General features: G+C 36.4%; 2 protein-coding genes across 2 annotated transcripts in view; both read right to left on the reverse strand.

Annotated features, from left to right (window-relative positions):
• Positions 1–944: 944 nt before the first annotated feature.
• Positions 945–3,000, reverse strand: b2m (beta-2-microglobulin). The gene is made up of 4 exons (XM_082166717.1): positions 2,840–3,000; positions 1,950–2,222; positions 1,815–1,857; positions 945–1,688 (listed from the first exon to the last, which is right to left on the reverse strand). The coding sequence occupies exons 1-3, from the start codon at positions 2,901–2,903 to the stop codon at positions 1,844–1,846; spliced, it is 351 nt and encodes a 116-aa protein (XP_082022843.1). The 5' UTR covers positions 2,904–3,000; the 3' UTR covers positions 945–1,688; positions 1,815–1,843.
• A 12,040-nt stretch (positions 3,001–15,040) lies between these two features.
• The window catches only part of hmga2 (high mobility group AT-hook 2), a 32,494-nt gene continuing 23,220 nt past the window's right edge, over positions 15,041–24,314 (reverse strand). The window contains exons 4-5 of the mRNA XM_082166716.1: positions 21,791–21,823; positions 15,041–19,486 (exon numbers count right to left, since the gene is read on the reverse strand). Of these exons, the coding sequence (XP_082022842.1) occupies positions 19,442–19,486; positions 21,791–21,823 (78 nt within the window). The 3' untranslated portion in view covers positions 15,041–19,441. The remainder of the gene's footprint in view (positions 19,487–21,790; positions 21,824–24,314) is intronic.

Genomic DNA, 24,314 nt, shown 5'->3' on the forward strand with positions numbered 1-24,314 from the left:
CAACAACAATAATTATTATTATTGTTTTTATGTCATTGTATCGTTTACTATTAAATAATTAGTAGCCTAGCCTACATTATATAGGCCTACTTCATATAACAACAATAAAATATAATAATTATTATTATTATTATTAATATCCTTGTATCATTTACTATTTTATGTTTTGTCTTTTTATACAATTATTTTATTACTAATTTAATATAGCTTAATAACAATTTACAGTAGCCTATAAAATACCAATAATTGAATGTCAGTTAGATGTACAAATACATGTAAACATCAAATTAAAAGCAATTGGAATGAGGAGATCGACACTAGATCATCAGTATCTACTTCTGAAGGCTGCTAAATTGTATAAAACTCGTTTTGAGGCTCTGTCAATCTTTCTCACATAATGAGAGATAAAGTTCATTTATCATTTTCACCTCATGTAGGTTACAAAAGATAGTAGCCTAAATAAAAAAATAAAAAATAAGGACGTAAGTTATTCATCAAAAATATCAATAATCACTCTTAATAGAATTTGTAATAAGACAGATATTGCACATTTGCATACTGCATTGCATTCACACAACATGCAATGTGCATCAATAAAGGTCCATTCTTTTACATTATTACATTTAAAAAAAAACACAGCTTTATTTACAAAAGGTCTCAAATACAAAAAAAAAAAAAAAGCTGGTGATTTTTACAGCATTTCAGCTTCACGGTTACATCATCAGTCAGTGTTATTAATATGACTAGTTGATGCCAACTGAGCAACGCTTGCGAACCAGAGGGAGGCTTGTCTTGTCACCATCACAGATTTTTTCCGGGAAGTCATGTGAGTTTTTTTCAGCGCGCGGCAGACTCGTCAAGGGCGCGAGATACAAATCTTAGCTTTCAAACGCACTTCAGTCCATGAAAACAAATATGATAAAAGTGGATATTTAAAAAAAAAATTAAAAAACTTGCAAACTTGGAGGACTTTTCATTTTTAATAGAAAGCGAAACCCTTACATTTCGTCTGTTTTTTTTGTATTTTTTTTTTTTTTTTATCCAATCACCGTCTTGATCGCTCAGTTGCTAGGCAGACATGTATGTTTAAGGTTAGCCAAATAACTGAAATTCACTACAATCACTATGATGTTGATTTAACGTCAACGTACAGGCAATAAGACAGTACAGACTATTTGAAGCAAATAAACACAATTGTTTCATTAGGTTTTCTAAATTTTATTTTCCTCTCTAAAAAATTACATTTTCTCTGTAATGTGTCAAATTGAATTATTCATATTCATTAATATTCCAATTTGTAGTTGTGAACATATGTAGATTGACAAGAGGATATAACAACTGGTTTAAAAGAGATAGTTGGTTGTAATATTTGTAATTAGCCTAATTTCAAAATAAAGCCAGAAATAGTCATAGGATTTACACAAAGAGGAATGAAATCAGTGAAAAAGACCCATAAACTAATCAAAACCCATCCAAAAATACATGTAGCAGGTACTTTGGTTTAAATTATCCTTATTCTTGTGAAGAAAAATGTCAACTCAAGGAAAGCTAAAATCACGGAAGTTGCGATGTAATTTGTATGAATAGTGCATCTTGAGCAACATTAGCTTTGTGATAATGGACAGTAGGATAAATATGGTCTCTGTAGACGATGAAAAATGTCCAAAAAAAAAACATGAGCAATTATCCTAGGAAAAAGAAAGAAAAACACACCTTTATTCCTCTTTACATCTCTGAACTGCCACATTTTAATGGTAAATACAACTTGGTATTGCTATATTTTTTTTATTGATAATCAACAAGGTAACACTTACCATCCTTTGTCTGCCTTTGATTGTTAGCTTTACATGTTGGTCTCTGCGGAAAAACATAAGATGTTCAATACAAGTGCTATGTCATGCAAACCAAATACACAAGGTATCTTCTAGAAATACACACATAACACTCACCCCAAACAATTCTCCTTGTCTCGCTCATGTGTCGAACGCTGCAGGAGTAATCGTCACCTTTCTGTGGTGTGAAGGGAGCGCTCTTGGTGAGGTGAAACTGCCAGCCCTTTTCGAAGGCCAGGTCAGTCTGTTTGGCGTCAGACATAGGCTCTCCATTTTTCAGCAGTTCAATGGTGATATCAGGAGGGTGGAAGCCACTCACATAACAGATCAGGGTGTTCGGTTTTCCATACTCTCCTGGATTATGGGTGTACAGCTGAATCTTGGGATGGGCTGAAAATAGAATTTAAAATATTAGTTTACAAAGATAACGCGCAAGTAAAGTAAATTTGATCATGAAACGAGAAGATTGTTTATTTGAAATAGAATTCCGGAAACATAATACAAATTAAACACAAACTTCCAGACTTCATTTCATGAATTGTCCCAAACGAAACACAAATTACATCAGAATTCCTCATTCACTTTGCAGACAAAAAAAGAAAAACGCAATGTCTTTACAGGCCTACAGTCTGTTTAGCTAAAGAGACCCTAAATTATAACCTCGGTACAGTAGGGCTAACATTAGTTATTATATAAAGCATACTATTATGCATAAATTATTTATTTTCAATCACAATAAGACATAACTTTGGTTATATATAAAATAGATTATCATTTAGGCCTAAGTGACATGACACATTGTTTTGTAAATGAAGGCTAGGAAAAATACAATAATAATAATAAAATCAATTCTATAGATACATAGTGACATATTATAGCTAACAAATATATAGACATTTTAATCCTCGAGGGGAAATCCAGTTGCAAGTCACACGATAGAATCAACAATACAGCACAATAAACAACAATAAGATACAGAATTCACATAAGCAATTTGAATTACTTACAGAGTTTCCCTTGTACAGTGACGTACAGTAGACAGAACAGGGCAAAAGCCACGAGTCCTCGCATTTTTGTGGATTTATTCGAGAGTATCAAAGAGAGAACCTGTACCTCCCAGGTCTAAAGAAGACAATATTGAAAGTAAAACACCAGTAACCTTAAATGCACTAGCACCACCGACACCAGCACAGCCTCCAAGATGACAGGGTAGCCAACAGCAAAATTTCTACAAGCTGTTGTTGGGTAGATTTGTTCTAGGGAGGTTATACAGACTGTGGCAATGATCTGGTGGAACAGTCCCTTTTGGAAATACCCGAACTTACCTAAACAAAAATAAGACACCTCCCTCTTCTTCATCAACAAAATCGGTCCACCATTACGTAAGTCGCCATGAACCAAAACAATTCAATAACTATTTAAAATGTTAAATGTTAGATAAAGAAAACTTGGCAAATATAGGTTATCCTAATATTAAAAGAGCACATGGGTAGTGAACGGAGTTAAATAGCAAAGTGACACGCTATACTATGCACTTCTAAAACTATTTTAAGCATTTTCATTTTAATATTTTTTTTTACATATAAACAGAGACTACATTATATTTGTAAAAATAAATAAAATAAATAAAGAATACTTTAGGACTTTGAGATAATATTTGCTTATATGTTAAGGAGTTCTCACATCAAATTTCTATTTAAATAAAGTGCATAAATAAATAAATATAATATAATTATATAATCTTATATATATATATATATATATATATATATATATATATATATATATATATATATACAACTCACAGAATAGAATTAAACACAATTGTATTAATAAGCAAGCTACTGCAGGGAAGGTACAGCAGGGAAGTCCCCCATACAGATCTAGGCAGGTGGTGCTGGGGAAAGTGGGGGTTTCGAAAAATTGTTGAGCTTCGAAAAATAGTTGAGCTGCTTCGGGACGGAAATAAATAAATAGAAAAAACAGATCAATTGGCCTTAGCCGTATACAGAGATGGGCATAAATACATGGAAACGTATTTAAAATACAAATACAAAATACTGAGTGAAAAAATTTATTTCAATACAAATACAAAATACTGTGTGAAAAAAATTATTTAAATACAAATACAGTATTTTGTATTTTGAAAATACACAAAATACATGTGAAATTGGCCATCCAGTGCAGGGATAGGTCACAGTGAATGAAGAAACTACATAGGCCTACTGACTTATCATTCCTAACCTCATCTCTGCCCTCTCTTTCTTTCTTTCTTTCTTTCTTTCTTTCTTTCTTTCTTTCTTTCTTTCTTTCTTTCTTTCTTTCTTTCTTTCTTTCTTTCTGTCAATTACAAATAAACTTATGCAAAATAGCAGCCAATTATATAGGCTACTTATTTCTGGTTACAATGTAGTCTATTACTTGTGGTGAACACTATTAAAAAAGTCATACTGTATGTAAAACTGTGGGAACCCTTTCTGCAAAGAATATGGATGGGCGATATGAAACAAAATCTCAATTTTACTTCACAGTAACAATATCATGGTTTCACAATTCTCAATATCAGTTTTGATTCCACAGCATAAACTGAATTTCAAACTCTTTCTATTTTTATTTTATTTATATATTTATTTATTTTTTGCAGGTAGTCCAATGCTTTTTAATTAATTGTATGTTTATTTTATGTAAAGTTTATTTGTTTCTATAAGTTTATTAAAATTAGAAAGTGTATCTAAAATTTAAAATTAGAATTAATTTAGATTCATGAATTAATTTTATTATGTACAATAAAACTAAAAGCTTTTTGATTTTTGTGGTGTATCATTCATCAGTGCTTCTTTTTCCACTCCAACGTTCCAATACTTCCTGCCCACTAAAAGCCGCACGGATAAATTTGCTTACCCCACTAATAGGCCCATCTAACCGATTTAGAAAAAGTTCCATCAATTCAAACTTTATATAATCGCTATGATACGTAGTGTCATATCACACAGCCCTAACATGCAGTAATGCTTTAAACACATTTGACAAGCTGATAAAAATCAACAACCGGTCAAGACTGATTGGCTTACGCTATTTCCCACTTGTCTGTGTGCTCTTTTATTCTTTCATGTTAACTGAAGTGAATAATGCACTATTTTAACTTTAATCAACAAGTAGAATTGATCATGATATTCTCACCTTCAGAAAAGAAATAAATCGCTGATCCAATGCTGAGCTAGTGAATGTCTGAACTAGTTGATGCACAAAATCAGTACCCTGATAAAGAGGTTGACTGATTTTTTCTAAAGGCTTTAAAATACAAAATAGTATTTTGTATTTCAAATACGTATTTTAAATACATGTATCTGAAATACTGCCCATCCCTGGTCGTATAGAGTTTCATGACCGAACAATGCCTATGTAACATATAATTACCTTTTAACAGAGACTAATTATGTTTCAGTACATGAATAATCAGCTTAGTGTATACCTGTATACGTAAATAGTTGGATTTATGTCAAGCCCTATGCAGTAAGCCAGATTCTACATTGTCCTTGATTCCCTAACATTTCCATATGACTATTACTGGGGATACCAAATTGTGAGAACATCACAGATTAGAAAAAGCAATATTAATAAAATATCATTTTTGGGGCAGAGTGCAAAGTGAAAGCCTAAATCTGTAAATCTGAGACTGGTAAAAAAATTATAATATGCAGGGCTAAATAAAGCATCAGCCATAGGAATGCTTAAGTTATCCCTGTTCCTCATGCTTTTGGGTTGTATGGAATACAGTGGTGAGCCAGAGCAATAAAGAAACGCATATGAATTGTGGCTTGGCCTGGATGCCAGATTCCCTGCCACAACATTCTTCATCTCAGTCTCTATGGAAACTAAGCACAATATTATGACACTGTGCTTTGTGTAGATCTGTAATCCAATGTATTAAACTGCTGGAAAAAATACGTCTAAAACTCTAGTTTATGCACCTTTTGTGCCGTCTGCTTTGGAAGTGCTTTCACCTTAAAGTTCAAACATGAAGGATGTTTCCTTGTGCATTTGGTTTGTTTGGGCAATTAAATAAAACCAAAGCAGATTTACCAGCCTGGGCACATTTCAGACTTGTCAACTTTGCAAATAATAGTTTGTCTTCTGATAAATAATTAGCATACAGCAAGTCAATATATGTATGTATACACATATACACTCATCTTTGAGTATTGTCGCATTAGACAACTACATATCAAATCAAGATAGACCTTTCAAAATGAAAACAAAAGATATTTATATTCTAAATGAACTTTATTTGAGTGTGGCTTAAGTGTCTAAATACAGTTGGGCCCACTGTATAAACAAAAAGTGAAAGTAGATTTCAAGGCTTGAACAAAGCTTGATCTCTGGGAAATCACGTGATAAAGTCTGGGATTTTTTTATTATTATTATTGTTAAATACACGGAAGTAAATCTAGAGAACAATGACTATTGCCCAATATTGACTCTATGTCTAAATCGAAAATGAAAAAAATTGTAAATGAACATCATCTGATAATGTACTGGGAGTTTTTTTGTTGCTGTTTTGTTTTTGTGGTTAAACACTCAAACTGGTACTTTTGGAGATCTCAAAATATAAGGCAGCTTGCAATGGCACATTTTTTCCCACTAGCTGTCAGCATTGTACAAGCATTTAAGGTGAAACTGAAGTCATGCACAGAATTAAAGGGATAGTTCACTCAAAAATGAAAATTCCATCATCTACTCGCCCTAAAGTTGTTCCAAACCTGTATGAATTTCTTTCTTCTGCTGAACACAAATGAATATATTTAGAAGAATATGGCTGATCAAACAGTTGATGGACCCTTTTGACTTCCATAGTTAAGGGTGAGTGGGGGGTGAAATACTGTGAAAGCAAACACAGAACGTTCCCCTAACGTTCCCGTATTGGTTATTTTTTTGGGAACCAAACAAGAATGTTCTAGGAACGTTCCCTGTAGGTTATTTTAAAAGGAACGTTCCCGGAACATTCCCCTAACCTTAAGGGAACCTCTGGGAACGTTCTGGGAACGTTCTGGGATCCAAAAATGTATGTTCCCAGAACGTTCTGGGAACATAAAATTGTTAGCTGGGGGGGTCCATCAACTATTTGCTTTCAGACATTCTTCAAAAAATCTTCTTTTGTGTTCAGCAGAAGAAATAAATTCATACAAGTTTGGAATAACTTGAGGGCGAGTAAATGATGACAGAATTTTTGGGTGAACTATCCCTTTAAATCTGGAGTCAGGCAGTGAAAATTGAGTTTGACGTTTGGACCGGCTGCTGAACACACCTCAGATTTAGATGGATTTATATCATTGTGTCACAAACCTTTATATGATTTGAACTTAAAAACAAGTTAATCATAAGCTATAAAATCTAATGATTGACTTGGTCATATGACATGCAGCACGCATCATGTGACAAATATAATATATTTCTTTCCCCATCAAAGTCTCTATCCAATTTTTAGTTAATGTTCCTATCCAACACAAATCTTAAACTGTAGCTAATTAAAGATCACTTAGCAGCCTTCAGTTAATGTCAAATAGACGAAGCCAGGATTCTCTGCTCAGATAGGCGTTCACTCAAACGTAACACCACCTTGTTTTGACTCATTTTGCACCTGTCTCATTTTTCATGTCTCTATCTAGAGTGCACCACAAATCTTGAGAGTTTTGCGGTGTAGCCGACCGGGGGTGAGGTTCGAGCATGTGGTAGCGTTCACAACCTCATAAAGGCTGCAGACACTCCGAGACAATAACAAAACCATCAGCCTTTATAGGAGGGATTTTACTGTCTGCAATGACAATAGAGGCGTACTTTTAGTCTGTCTGTACATAAATAGATCTTTTCACTGCAAAAAAAAAGAAAAGAAAAAAAGAAGTCGTCGTCTAGACTTCTAGCACATAGCTTAGCGGTCACAAATCTGCTAATGTCGTACAAATACACATTCCAAAAGTCCCCAAATAATTCTGCCTACATGTGCTATCGGAATCATCGAGTTTCCTAGTTGAAAATTGGACATGCGCCCTTTCAAGTCGTATTTAATACTGGGAAGCTTGGGGAAAATTTTGATAGGCCTTCCAGAGTTTCAGAGTTGGGTGCGCCATTTCATCTCAATATCAATTGTGAGATTTAGTCAGTCAAAACAGTTTTGAGTTTAATAAATCTAATTTTGTGTTTCTGGAAAATAGTGATATGACATTTTATTATGTTGAATATCATTGTTTTTTGTGTCTAGTTGATAATGAGGGATTTGTGGACACATTAATGTTTTGGATTTGCAGAGAGGTTATAGTTTTTATTTTGAAGTAAAAAGACAAAATTAGACCCATGGGGTAAGATGATCCCTTCTCAGTCCCAGACCTGGTTTCCTCCATAATTCCTATTCTTTCCGACAACAAAGCACTTGAACGAACAAGCTCATAATCACGACTTCGGAAGTCCGAAATTTCCGATAGCACGTAAAGGCAGCATTAGAAGAACCATTTTGTCCTTAGTGAAGAACAATTTGAAGAACCTTGTTCCATAGTAAAGAACATTTTATGCATTTGAAAGGCTCCATGGATGTTAAAAGTTATTCATAGAACCATAAATGCCAATAGTATTTATAGTAGCTAGTGCCACATCTTAAATATCTCTTCTTCATTTTACGTAATGGCATTTCCTTGTTTTAAAGGTAAAAAAAACCCCTAAAACGTTCTGTTTATTTCCGAGATTTTGAATCCCAGATTTTAATTGTCAGACTTTTGGACCGCACTGTGTACATTGTCTCCTAGTTTATGGGACAATGTAGCAGCTCGAGCCACAGAAAGTAGTTTTATTACATGGTTTTGTTGTTGCTATAAGTGATGGAATGCAATCAAACATTTGTCGTGGAATTCTTGGAGTTACTCTAGAATTCCCAGACTTCCCGTTCGGTTCTATTAGCGCTGGGAATGAAAGCCAGATTCTGTAGTACAGGGTGGTTTAGAGAGATGGAGGGAGGGAGGTTCCAGCCATGCGGTTTGGTCTCCCCGCCAAGACTGTGCTTCATTAAAATGAGGTCATTTACAGAGCCAGGAAGGAAAGGGAAAGAGAGGGAGCGAAGGAATGAGACAGGCGAGTGAAAAGAGAGATAGACCCATTGAGGGAGGAGGCTGTAATGGAGGCGAGTTGGGTGGCGGGTGGAGGGGGGCGGCAAAATGAAACCAAGATGAGTCACAGAGACCAAGAACAAGAAAGAAAGAGGGAGAGGATGAAGGGGAAATGGTTCCTCGATGACTGTGCGAGTGCGGCCGGATTGTGCGGGGCGGCACGCGAGCTCACGGTGCGGGTGACGGCGGGATGAGTCAGGACCGCAGGCGTGAGTCAGTGACACTCGGGTCAGACACACCCTCAAAACAGAAGCGCACAAACACTGATCAGTCATACAGAGTAAACAAACACTTATTCATGCAGCCTGGTGCACTAAGTAGAGCACACTGCTCCAAAACCATTCATAAATACACACTTACACGGAAAACCAGACTCATATTTATGTAGCAGTTAAAAACAGTTTAATGGTCTTATACGCCTAAATGACACACTGAGGTTACACTCTATGGTTCTGTGCTCTCTTTCAAAAAATTATATATATATTTCGGAAAAAATTGATTCTCATTGGTCGATCACGCTCTATATTTTTATAACCAGTAGTTGTGTCTGGCAACCGATAATGTCTCTTATATCACTCTGCACTCCTTTTCTTATGACATAATAGAATAATTTAAACAAATCAATATTTTGTATATATTTTTTATAATTTTTTTGGTAACTAGCTGTTATCCCTTACATAAACACACAAAATACAAATAATAATAAAAAATCTACTTAAAAAGTAAAGTAATAGAGTAAATAAAAATGATAAAAACAGTGGTAGAAACAATACATCCATCTTAATTATTTATATATTTCTTTTATAATATATATTTATATAATATTATATATTTTTTTAATAATTTTACATAATTTTAGAGATTAAGTTAAAACATTTATTAGAAATTGATCATTTTAAATTATAAAGTTTTTGGACATGCTATGCATAAATAATTATAATGAATTATAAAAAAATTATGACAGTTACAATAAATAAAAAAAAGTATCAAATCATGATTAATCAATTATATTAAACAAATTCGGTATATTAAAAATATAAAAAATTATTATAAAAAAAGTATTAATAACAAATAATTATAAAAATATTATTTAAGAAATATATATCTTCCAAATTACATGGAGACGCCTATTGACACACACTAGCAGCCTATAGCATCCATAGAGCTCTGTTTTTCAAATGCCCCATTTCATACAATAGGCTACACAAAGATATTCTCATGCACACTTGCAGTCACAAACATACTCAGTTTCAACAGGTCCTAAACACACTTGGAATGACACCCACACACATAAACCCACAGCCACCCACTCGTTCCATTCATCCCGTCCACGCTTCCACACACGCCCACCTTGAACGCAGCCCAAGCTGAGCTCCGGCACAGATTCGGTGACGGCCGGCCTTCTGACACACACAGGCTGGGGGAAACCAGACACGGTCACATCCGCAGGCAGGATTACACACCCTGAAGTTTTGATGTCCAGTGTGACTCATTCCTATAAACAGACACTTCTGGAGTGTGTTGTAGAGCCTTTCAAAGTCTACAGACATCTCACCACTGTAGAATTTAGAGTACATATGTGCTGCTGACTCACCTCGATTTGAGCTGTTTATATCTTTGAAGGCTTGAACGAGGCCAAGGTGGTCCAAATGTGCTGGGATGGATCAGGAGACTTGGAAAGACCCTGGATTTCACTTCATGCACAACCAATAAACCATTTGGAGGAATGTCCTCTTAAGTACACTGCTTAAAGCAGCTTCTGCTTTACGTCATGGTTTCACTGTAAAACTTAAGTCGATAATTGAAAAAAAATCAATCACCTAATTAGTGTTTCCTAAGACAAGCATCACTGTTACTACTTGAATTTGAACTAAAACTGTTAACTTCAGCTCATCCTGCACCGGCTGTATACAGACATGAATGAAGCCTCAAAATAACTGGCCGAGGTCATCCAGTCATAACTTTTATGTATAACAGGGGTGTGTGATGCACAAAGCAGCTAATTCTCCTCTATGTCATCCCCTTTAAAAAATTGTAGCACCTAAAGTATGTTGCTTTAGAGGGGTATCAGATTGTGTTTTTAAATTTTTATATATTTATCTAGATGTAGATGGGATTGCCAAAATAAAAATAATGATTTAGGTTAAAAGTTATAACTTTATATCTACAAATTATATATATATATAAAGTGGATATTCTATTTTGCAACTCCATTTATAATTATATTAAATATTGCCTATTGTATAGTCAATATTGCAAGGGCTGATTTTAAATGGTCCTGCAGTGCAAATTGATCTTTAAAACTACTACGTTTAAAACAACATATTCGTTTACACTTGTACACAATTACGAGGCATATGGAAAATATGCTAATATTTGAAAAGGCTTATTCGTAAGATTATATTGTGATATCTTGGTGTAGGGATTACATGGAAAAGCATGAAATGGGATTTATAAGGATCTGAGGCGGATAGCTGAGTCTGCGCCAGGGCTACAACAGCTGCACCCAGACACACAAGAGGGAACAGGAAGTGTGTTTTATTTGCTCAGCAGAGTGGACGGACATCCTTTAGTGTGGAAGATACAAGAAACGAACAATTATGTGCCACTCACCTCAGATAGAGAGAACGGGGAAAGAGAGAGGCTGCATCCTAAATCGCATATTTGTATATATAGTAGGTGAAAAACAGTTTGTGACAAAAAATAAGTCTCTGAATTCACAGTACTCATAAAAGAGTAGACAAAAAGTACCAGGATGACCTACTACTACTGAGGATTCTGAAGTGTGCATATGATGGACACTTTACTATCCCATGAGGCCACGGGGGAAGATTTGTGAATGGCAGTGAAGTGATGTAACTGACCCTGGCAGGTCACATGATAATGACAACATGGAATGTAGTATTTATGGATTACATTCATACCACACACTATCATACTATATAGAACACACTTTTTAATGGGTCGTAAATATTCAAAATAAGTACCTACTCAAGAGAGTATGCGATTTCAGATGCAGCCAGAGAGAGTGAGCCGTTCAAACAAATTCGTTCTTGCATTTAAAGTCACTATGAAATCAAAATAGAGTTTGAGAAGCTGTTTCACGTGGATATACATCACAATAAGGGGAAAAAAAGACTTTTGCAACCTGTATTTCAAGCCGATTTTTAAATCATGATACAGTGTGAATAAGTTGGCAAAACGCAAAAACATTTTTGGTAATCAGTTACAACAACATTTTTATGTTACAAAAATTAAATTTTAAGCAGAGCTTGCATATTTTTATTTTGTACTCGTACATTTAACTTGAAATATTTGAGTAAGCTAATTCATTAAATTTAAAATGATCATGTAATCTCAACATAAATATTTTTTGTAGAGGAAACTTGGCAAGCTTTAACTAGCTAATTCAGTAAATGCTAACTTGATAATTAACAGTGTTTTGATAGCATAACAATTGCTGAATGAGTACAACAATATAGAACATTTAACATATATCTTTTCTCAAACCAAGCACATGCTCCACTCGACGCCATGATGGAAACCCCCCACCCCCCCTCCTTAAATTGAACTGAAATCCCAGCCTGCATTTTTAGTTAAATTTAAGTTTGTCTACATTAAAAGAAACAAGTTAATACAACTCAAAACAATTAAACAATTCAGATTACTTAAAATGTATCAGATCTGTGAATTCAAAAGAAAGTTCTAAAAAGTCATAACGGTTAATGGGATTGAACTAATTTGATTAATTTAAGTTTGCCCTACTCAAACCCATTAATAATTTTGATTGTTAGGGTTTACTGAATGGTAAAGAATGCAAGGTCTCGAGATGCATTTTTAAAACTTGAACTTCTTGATATGCCGTCTCAAATACACGGCACCAATGAGCGAGATCTTAAAAAGTAAGCAAAATGAGCCTAACGCATGATTACATAGAAAACTGTTTTTTTTTAAATGCAGCAGGATTTAGTGTGAATTACGCACACAGTACAAGCTGTTGTTTACATTAACTTTACATACTGTGCGCAAACGGTCCAATCAATTCCCTGATGGACAAAATCAATGGACAAAATCCAGTGCCGCCTTACATTTTTGTCTTGTTCAAGAAGCTGTTTCATAAGATATACATCACAAAGAATAGGAAGGAAAACTATCACTACTTCCGTTTTATGCCGATTTTGAGAATATTCTACTATCCATATGCCAAATATGCTAAATCTCTAATTTAGTATGGTTATTGTTGAGTTGCAAACTCAATAGACGTGCATAGATGTTACCTAATAAATGAAGTGTAAGTAAAACAGATTTTTGTCCGAGGCCTTGTCCCTGAACAGCTGGATGATTGTTAATGAGAGAGCAGGAAAGAGGAGGGAAACACTCTCACACAAAGGCAGACCCTCTTTACACGGAAAAGAGGAAGAGGTGGCAAGACCACCTCTGAACGTGGTTGTGGTAGCAGTGAACTCCCTCTCCACCCAATCCTCCCTCCCTCTACGTGGGTCAATCTGGCGGAATTACTGAGCAGCTTGATGATGAGAGCTGGCACTAACAACCAAATCCTCAGCACTCTGGTGGGTTGGGGCACATAGCCGAGGTGAGTTGGGGGGGGGGGGTTGCACAAAGGAGGGGTGTGAGTGAGGCGCCCTGTCAGAGTGCACAGAATGGCGGGACTTTGAAGTGGGGGCCGCCGTCCCATTCACAGAGTCTGCTGCGGAGCAGAGGTCAGGGGCTCCAGGGTGGGCTACGTGTCCCCCGTGAGTACACCAAAGAACGGGAGTTAAAGAGATGTTTTGAAATTGGGAAGAGGGGGAGAGTCTGTGGAAGAGGAACAGGGGAGAGAGGAGGGAAAAAAAAGCAGTCGTCTAAATTCCGTAACATTGTGTACCTTGAAGCTCCATACATAGCCTCTGTGTTTCTGAATGTGCAGTCCCACTGTCCTGCCCTAGAATGACCTGTGACACTTTGGTGCTGGCTTGTATGTGTATGTGTGCCTTAAGGAATGAATTATGGTTCCTAATAAAATGTGCAAAGGTAAATTTTACCCATAAAGAAAAGAATAGTTCTTCAAAATGATTTAAAACACATCAGTTGAAGACTTGTGGGAACCTTACTGCACACTTAAAGTCAGCATGAAATGAAAGTTGTGTGACGTATATTGGCTTTTCAAACAAGAAAAATGTAGAGCGCGCCATGATTTTGTCCATTTGGAATTGATTGAAAGCAACTGGATTTCATTCATATAAAAAAAAAAAAGGTGAATTTCACCAATTTAAGTAAAGGTGCGGTCACATTTACCATAGCTCATTTCAATAGGAATTTGCAAGTGCGAGAGTTTCGAGAAAGGGCTGAAAAGTCCCCCACGCAGATTTCGCTCACGTTCAAGTTGACCAAGCGTTTTTGCCTGACCAAAGCTGCTCAGTTTGAAAGTGCTTCGGTACACTATTGACAATGAACCCTTTTTTGCCTGCAAAATTTCACTGAAACATCACTGTAACTGCAACTTAAAAAGGTGCTTTCACATTAATGAAAAAGGTCTAATTGTCAATAATGTCTACTAAGCAAGGCTCACAGAAATCTTTCAAATATTTTTTTTTTTGTTTGTTCTACGCAGCAAAATCGGCCCCAAAGAACTTAAATCCGATGCAATATCTGAAAATGACTGGATTTCGTCAACGACCTTTCTACGAGTAAAGGTAAACGTGACCACATCATAATAGAGATCGGTAGCACTGTGAGCAGAGCTCAACTTCAAGCAAATGAAAGCGAAACAATGCACCGACTACCAATGGGAGTACAGTCAGAGATTCACATACTGTGAGGAAACACCTAAAAACAAATGGATTCGGAGTGTTTCAGTTTATTTGGTTAATATTAGCCTTTTAATCACAGTCAGTGTGAAAGGGGCTTCAAAGAACTGAAAGTACCTTGAATGCAATTTAAATAAAACCAAATGAATAAATGCAAAGGAGATGTGGTTGTGTGAAAACAAGTTTTGCTATAGATGACATTTGTCGATAAAGCATGCAGTGTTAATACTGACTTCACACACAACAATGATCACAGGCACCTTTTTTTATTGTGCTGAATAAAGAGGTGGATATGTATAAAGAGGACTTTTTTCTAATACGTTTCTTTTTTTGTCCTTTTTTTTTTTTAACAAGCAAGCAATTTTAAGTGAAATCACAAACAGCAATACTAAGTGAAACAGCCATAATTGTTAGAAAACAAGTTATATCAAGTGAAGAAAGCTGAGAGTAAACACCTAGTGATACTTTTCCATCTCCACAGCTGCAGAAATGACAAAACATTGCATAATGTAAGACGTTTTAAAAACAAGTCAAATTGCCCAGTCTTACCTAACTTGTGGCTGAGAGGCAGAGAGGTACAGTCTTATAAAAAAAAATCCCCCCCAAAACACACACAAATAAACTATGAATATATATTTTATTTATATATAAATTTAAAACTTTACGCCGTTCTCTCTGGACTCAGGCACCTGAATTTAAGCAGATAGTAAGTTTGAAAAATGAGGTAACAGGAGGCCCTCTTGGAGGTAGAAAAGTGTATTCGATTGTACTAGAACATGTTGTCATAAAAAATACAACTTCATCTTCATTAAGACACCCAGAGCTGAAAGCACATGAACAGTGGCTCCTGTGGATACACATTCAAACCAACATAGGAAGCATATGAACACAATGCCAAGTTTCAGGGCTGAAAGCGGTGCACCTTATGACAGATCGCTCTGCTATAACAGTGCCATTATACGCCGATCTACCGAAAACGACCTCAAAACAGCGTTTAAAAGCAACCACTGCTGAGGTCGGGCCGAGACTAGCCGTCCTTCCACTTAAGCGAGCGACTGTTACATCTGTTGAACTCGTAGGAGAGTAAAGAAGCGGTCCGATTCGAAAACTGACACTTTTAAAAGAACTGTAACCATTTAGGTAGTAGCATTACAGTGTTTGAGCAACGTTTAATGTTGGTTTGTGGCAAAAGCCAAGCTGCCGCATATAAAGACGGTCATTACATGCCATTGTAAGTTCAAGGGGCATGCCAACAGTTCCATTAGCTTCCTCTGAGGCTCTACCTCAGGCCCAGTTGAGATTACCATGTTAACATTTCTTAAGGTTTTCATGGTGACAGGCTGAAAAGGTGTATTCTTTCACTAAATAAGCATTACATATACATCTGTTTGAACCATACAAGAAAAGAAAATCACATTTGCGTAAAGTACAAAAAAAAAAAAAAAACGCTAATCAAGTATATCTCAATATCTACTAATTTTTCAAAAACATAATCATATATGCAATATACAAAACCCGAACATATTTTTTCAAACCTGAAAGAGCGTTTCAAGTTTCTTTTGTTGTTTTTTTGTTTGTTTTTCATGTGATGTGTATTTTGTGTGTGTGTGTGTGTGTGTGTGTGTGTGTGTGTGTGTGTGTGTGTAGTTGCTTTCTTTTAGCACCTTCTCCCAGCTGAACTAAGATGAAACAAAAATCTAAATTTAAAACGTTTGTAAAACAGGATTTTGTGCAGTCCTAAAGCCTTTTTCAGTACACATCATTTGAATCCGTACTGAAAGAAACCAGGCAAAAAAAAAAAAAAAAAAAAAAAAAAAAAAAGGTTCCGTTTTCAAGACTGGAGGTAGGTATTTGTCAGCTGATTATTATTTATCCATTTTTATCCTTTTTTTTTTTTTTTTGAGGTACATATCTGAATAGTACATAGGAAACTAGAAATTCAGAGCAATAGTGGAGAGGGGGGAAAAAATAGAGAAAGAAAAGAGAAATTAATTCGCAACAATATCATTTAGTGTCATACAAGCACTTGATCCTTAGAAACCATTGAGTAAATCAGTACAAAATATATATTCAAGTTAAAAATTTAAAACAGACATCCCAGCTGCAGAGACAGAGTGTCTAGTTACAAATGTCAGATATATGCTAATGTGAAAAAAGAAAATTAACTAGAACAAACACAGTAATTTTTTTCCCTTAGCTGCATGATTAGTTCTACATTTGACTACAGACCTCAGAATTCAGTTATTACCTGCCCGACTCTCACAAAAAACATTTTGCAGAGCGCTCGCCTGCCCTTACGACAAGGGTCGCTTTCAACATTGGCACTCTCTGCCATCCCCTGCTTTGTAATGAGAACTCTACAGCAGCGCGCGTCTTTTTGAGCTGGTTTGCTGGTTGAAGAAATCAGAGGTAGTTTTGAAACGGTGAGGAGATATTGCATTGGTGACAGCGCTGGCGTACTTTAGGATCCGCCGAATACCGTTCGACGCCCGTCGCTGCGGTTCAGGTATTTTTGTGTGTAATGAGGTATAGTGTGGTTTTGTTCCTGTGGTTTGGGTGTTTCTTGAGGTTTAAGTCTTGACTGAGTTGATACATTTCCCTTTCACTGAATTTGTCAGAAAATTATGTTCTTAAAGCTATGCCATACAAGAAAATAAAAACTCAATTATGTACACGTATGTTAATTATGCAAAGCCGAAGTCACAAAGGTATGTACAGTAGAACTACTGTTCTGTAGTAATGCTAAAAACACTCCCACACTGAGACATTTAATGTTTGCAGTAATCAGTTTAAAAAAAAAAAACGGAAAAAAAAATCACCACCAAGGACACGAGGGACATGGATTTGATACTAAAGGGATAATTCACCCCAAAATAAACATTCTGTCATTATTCACTCATTCTAAACCCATAACGCATTACAAGTAACACGAGTTACGTAATAAGATTTCTTTTTAAGTAACTGGTAAAGTAATGCATTACTTTTAAATTTACAATAAAATGTTACTTTTTCAAATAAGCATCGCAAAAAATGAAAGGAACTTTACATTTGCCAAAAATAGAACTTATTTTATTTATTTATTTTGTTATTAAGCCAACAAACAAGCCCAGCCGAGCTGAAAAAAAGTGACGCAAAAGTAACGTAACTCATTACTTTCCATAAAAAGTAACTGAGCAATGCAATTAGTTACTTTTTAACGCAATACTGTAATGCATTACTTTTAAAAGTTACTTTCCCCAACACTACCCATATGACTTTCTTTTTTCTGTAAGCAGATGATTTTAGAGAATATTCAAGCTGCTTTTTTCCATACAATGAATGGTGACTTAGGGCTGCTAAGTTACAAAAAAAGCACAATAAAAGTGGTCCGTATGACTCATGCACTATATTTCAAATCATAGGACAGCTTTGGGTGAAAAATAAATTGTAATTCAAGTTCTGTCATAACAACTCTCAGAGAGATTGGCATGGTAATGGATATGGCAATGTTAATGTATTTGGTCTTGGTGGAATAGATCTGCTACACTGCTGCTGCTGCAGAGCAAGTATAAAGACTTGCTACTGCCAATACATTCACAGACATTGCTGCTGCACATGTAACATACATGAAATAACCCCCATCGCAGATCTATACAGGTGGAGCTGGGGAAGGTGGAGGGTTTCTGAAAGCGAGCTGCAGGCCGCTAACAGCAAACAATGCCAAGTATTTGAATGTTAAGCAGCAAGCTCATTTGCTGCTGATGCCACAGAGACCAATCAGCTGCGCTATGTAGATAACGATGTGATCGCAAACACAGGACCAATCAGCCTGCGCCATTTAGAGTTTCATGACAGAACTTTGTATTTGTTAAGCACTGAAACACTTTCTTGACAGCCACCATTCACTTTTTTAGTGTATAGAAAAGACCAGTTTGGACATTCTTTGTATAATCTCCTTTTGTGTTCCACGAAAGAAACAAAATTGTGAAAAAACGATAGGGTCAGTAAATAATCACAGAATATAATTTTTTAGGGGTCCACTTGCAAAATGTTCAATTTCATTAACTAATAGGTTAAAGGTTCTGGTTGCAGTTTTAAGGCAAATGCTTTTAAAGCTCACTTTCATTTTTGGTCAAAACCTCAAAATGAAGGGGACAGAGAAGGTCTATTTTAACTGTCTTTGGTGGTACGGTACTGTAAAAAGGGGGTTCTTGTGCGAATGGGTGTGTCCATTCAAAGCTCCACCCAGATATAGGAAGCACTACATGCTGAATGACAAAACCAGACAGTTTCACCTCCAATGAAGCCTGGAAAATCAGTCAACAAGAGTGTGTGTGGCGCAAAGAACAGCTGTAGCACATATTGTGTGTTTAACCCCTGCACCTTTGTGCTTACAACAGTTTGTGGGAAGTGGAAACAGCAAGGCGGCTCCAATTGTCATCTGCAAGATGTTTGTTTGCATTTGCGTCTTTTTTCGGGTTGCGCTCTGAGGTGTTGTGTGTGTTTATCACAAAACGAAGCCAAACCAAAATAAACGAATGAGGAAAAACGAAAATAAACAAATGAAAACGATCAAACGAAAGTGTGAAGTCAATAATAAGTGGTCAAGGCAGTCTTTTCCCTTGGAGAGAGCTGACAGCTGGATGAGGTAGAGGTAAAATCCTGTGGTTGCTTAGTCCTCTTCTGGCTCCGCCTCCTCCTCCTCCTCTTCTTCTTCCTACAAAACACAACAGTGGTTGCTCATCAGTCACCACAAAAAGACTGCGGTTAAAAATTTTCTTTTTCATGAGCTTAGACAGTGAACGTCCCACAGCTGCTGCCAGGATGACCACCATTGAAAGGCGTTGAATGGGGGCTGGGGAGACGATTGGCTTTGGGCACTTTTCAGAATGAAATGGATTTCATTTTCCACATGGCTTCATTTTATTTGGAAAGGCTAACTGACACAATTTATAACCCTCTTCTTTTCCCAAGCCGCTGTGTTGCTCCCATTCAGGGGAAAGGCCGTGGCAAAAGCCTGTCTGCATTATAAGAGCCAAACTCCATTCATTAGTGCGGCAGACACTTCAGCTGTGAAGGACCAGCTAAGCGCTACCATGTGTGACATGGGCGAGTGAAAGAATGGAGAAAAAAAACCTCTTTAATCATATTCGGACACCCCCCAGCCACCAATCGTGCTTCCAATTGAAGTGCCACACAGACCAGAAAATACCAGCTTAGTTCCAATCTTTTATTTGCTTGAATGGAACATCAGATTTCTTTTGGCAGTTTGCTCTATTTTAGCACTGCAACTGTGATACATTTTTCAGAATTCTAAAATTCTTTTGCATTGATTTGTTCTGAACATTCCTTTTTTTATCTTTTTTTTTATCTCAATGATTAAATTACATTCTCATGCATTGCTTGCTCTTTCATTCCGAGAGCAATGACAGGCACAGATGCAGCACTCGAAAAACTCTAAAACCTCAATGGAATTCCTGAAAAAGTAGGATTACCACACGCTTGGTTTAACCATCACCAACAAGGAGAAAAGATGGTTCAGCGATAGTAATTAAAACCCCCTGTTTTGGGTTTATGGCGGATCATTGGTTCCCTTTGAAGTTTAGGGAAATTGAACACACCTTATTAACAAAAACAATACTATTAGTAGTATTATTAGAGATGTGCAAAACAACATAACATAGGTTAGTCAGTAGGTTGCATGAACAATGTGTTGATTAATTAGGCTAAGGCACATGTTGTTGACATGAGACATTTTTAAAAGTGACAAAGTTTAAAGCGTCTTAAAAACGCAATGCTCATGGTGTGAGATGCTTAAAAAACATTGGCCAAAAACGTTTGTTCTCAGGAAGGATTTCATTGCATTTATTTTTAAAAAGTGCGGGTAGTTTTGCCTTCCATTTCAGAGATACCATCTCGGATTACCTATAGATACCAGTGCAGTGTGTGTGAGCACGTATATGTTGGACCCTCCAGTATGGCGCAAAGCCATCGGGGTCTGTGCGTTCCCACATAGCATCAAATCAGGCCTCAGTTATGCATTCACACTGTAAACTGGTCCGCACCAGCGAACAAGAGGAGGTGAGCAGATTCCTGGTAAATGTGTGGAAGATTGTGTGGGGGAGTGAGAAATTGCCGGTTGTGTTATTTTTTTTTTCTTTGGGTCTTTCTACTCTAATCAAGACAACGTACAGCAAACATCATTAAATCAAGTGATGGCATTTTGTCATCATTAGTGACATGAGAAAGTTAAATATATGAATCTTTAAAGCATTTTTACACCAAGTCTGAATTTTCATAAAAATGCACCATTTTTTTTTCAAAATATCATTTTCTTTTTTAACAGTGAATAGGTTTGATTGTTGTTTATGAATATTTTATACAGAGATGTCAATTAATTAAAATGTAACTGAATTAATTACAAGGTGTGCTGATTAAACGAATAATTACATATATCAATATAGAAAGTCTAGATAAAAAGTCAATATATGGTTTGTTTTATTTTCATATTTTTAAGGCGCAATTCATTTAGTCGCATTAGCAGCCAGCATATAGGCAGCAGACTGCTGTCTTTCTTTTCTTCCTGAGCACATTAAAGCAGCGCTGTGCACAGACAGAGACTTTAGAGTCGACTCCATTGTTAATTCGCTGAAGGAATTTTGACAAGAGAAGAAAAAAGGGGCAACTCTTCAAAACTAATCCTGTCTGCCAGATTGCATATCCATCTGTGAGCGGATGAAACCAAAGAAGACTGGGATTCCGCACATAGTGCTATAGGATTTACATTAGCCTTAACCATGCAGGTCTCTCATCAAACCAGTATTATGTCCCCCTTTCGCTCACTTGGGCTTTTTGAGGACTTTGTAAACCCAAAAAGCCAATACCCTTCCTCAGGCAATCATCCTCAATATATTTTTGCAAGCTGCCATCCCCTTCTAGCCAATTGGACTTTCATATATAAATATGTGCATGTCAACCTGCTGTATTAATTATAGATGGTGCAAGATTTTATTTGACATACCTGAGCGGGCTTTTCCTGAACCACTTGCTGTGGCTGAAAGACAAAAAGAGAAACAATGACTTTATGAATGCAATAAAAAACTGCCACAGTGAGATTTTGAATAATGCATTAGGAACATAAACATACTCATAGTTCCTATTAATGATTCAAGATCACTGAAACCATGAGAGGAGAAAGTATTTTTCTTTAAGAATTTAAGCCTTTAAAAATACTTTTACATTTATTTTTGCATTTTTAAATGTATACAATCAGATCACGACAAAACACTTATCCCTAAACAGTATTAAAAATTATAGGACACATGTGCACATACAGGGATGTCCGCAGCAGTGCCTCCACAGTGCCAAGATTGCAGTATACAATGCCCAGATTGTGCCCTACTCGCATTACATCATAAACGCTAAGTGCTGCCACCCCACAGGAAGTGCTTCTAAGACCGGAGCTTGACAGCTGAGGAGTCCTCCGCTGTTCTGAGAGCCAGGCAAAAATAAAACCCTGAGAGTCCAGTATTTGGAACCAAAGCCAACCACTGCAGATTACACACACACACACTCACACACACACCATTTGGGATTGTTGGGAGCAGCTGGTGTGTTTTGTGCCAGCTCTCCCTAGAATGCTATCAGGCTGTAACACAGTAAATGTCAATACCGGATGGAAGCAGGCGAAGAATGCAGCTGGCGATAAAGGGAAATTGGGAAAATGATGCACACATTCCAAATGGGATGGACGGAACACAAATATACTTTGCAGACCGCAATAGATATGGAGGAGGAGGAGAATTCCAACACCTTCCTGATTGCATCTATTTACAAACACATGAAATACAAGATGCCATCTGCACTTTACGACTAACAGATGACACTGGATGTCAAAACTGCACTGTGTTACATCACTAATCATACTGTACATGCACAAAAGTACCAAATTTGTACCGTTGTACCAAAAACTCAAGCATATTAAAAACCAGAGCCCCATTGAAAGACCCTTTTCTTGTTGGCACTGAACTTGTTGCCCTGCACACAGGCACCCAGAAACCCAGAATCTTGTGCTTCTACCTCTCAGCACAAAAAGAGAAACCACAGACTTGTCTTTCACAAGACTGAGCTCTCTCTTTGAAGTCATTAGTAGCTGACACACCAAATCACTTCTGCAAACTCTAGTGAGATGAGGCCTACAGGAGATCTGAATGACTGTGGGACTCTCTGGTGCTGTGTATGACATGCACTAAAAGAGTAAGTATGTTCCTAAAAAGCTGAAGACCCAACAGCCATCTTCAGAGAGCCCTCCACAGAGCGGCTTTTTCTCTACAGAACAATACAAACAGTCAGTGTCAGAAAAACTGTCCTCCATAACCTAATCTGTGTGTCCTGTACTGGGTATGTTCTAATTGTGCCACAGTAAAAAAGAATACATTTTACTTAAATTGCAATTGTATATTTACTTTAAATAGAATTGGATTTTATATAATTGGGTTTAATGTGGTAACATAAAAGGAAGGTACCACAAAAATAAACATAAAACCATTCTTTTATATATCTAGTTAGGACCAAATAAGGGGAGGGTATGACTCCATCGGATATAGGCTATCAGGTGACATGGAAAAAGCTCTTAGACACTATTTGTGTCCCAGCGGTAAATTTGGGGTAATCGTTTAGAAATACATTTAGCCATCAGGTCCTGCATATCCAAATGTCTTAATTATAGATACCTTGTGGACAAAAACTCTCATAAATCAACAAATTCTTCACTGTTTATGTATAAGGTGACATGTTTCTTTTCTGTTCTCTGCTCTGTAAACTTTATTGTTAATGGGATCTGGATTTAATGTAGGAAGTCATGCTCAATGACCAAAGGGAAACTAACTGGTGTGAAAAGCTAATTTTCTTGTGAGAACACTGTCTTTTGTTGTGTATTGAGTTAAATGCTGTGAAAGGTGATGTGAAAATGTGATTAATGACCTCAGGACATACGTTAAAAATATGAATTGCTTAGTGGGTTCAAACTAAGCAGGTATTATGTATAATTTTAATGATATTATATAATTTAATAAAATATGTTTATATATTAAAATATTATTTTAATATATTTGTTGTATATTTATATACTGGGCTTGGCAACCGACATCACTGCGCAGTGCATTCTGGGACGTAAACAAGAGGTCGGCGCCATATTGTGAGGCCACATCAGGCGAGACTTAAAACGACCACTTACTACACGAAAACAATGTTGAAAAGTCAATTAAAAGAACAAAATGTACTATACAGAGACAAACTTCTACCTGACGCAAGAAAACGGTACCTGGAAAAGATGGCATTGATCGGAAATCTGGATCCGTATGAGGTGCCTGCAAGAGAATGTACTCGAGACCCCGACAAATTACCTCGTATTTACCAAATATTTATTTGAATATTTTTTTTATATTTATTTTTATATCAGCCGAAATCCTATCCATTCTTTACTTGTTGAGAGTCAACCATTTAATTTTAGAAGACTTAATTGCTCTTATTTGTGAACTGTAAAA

This window comes from Leuciscus leuciscus (assembly GCF_965113295.1).
Source record: "Leuciscus leuciscus genome assembly, chromosome: 4".
Classification (NCBI taxonomy): domain Eukaryota; kingdom Metazoa; phylum Chordata; class Actinopteri; order Cypriniformes; family Leuciscidae; genus Leuciscus; species Leuciscus leuciscus.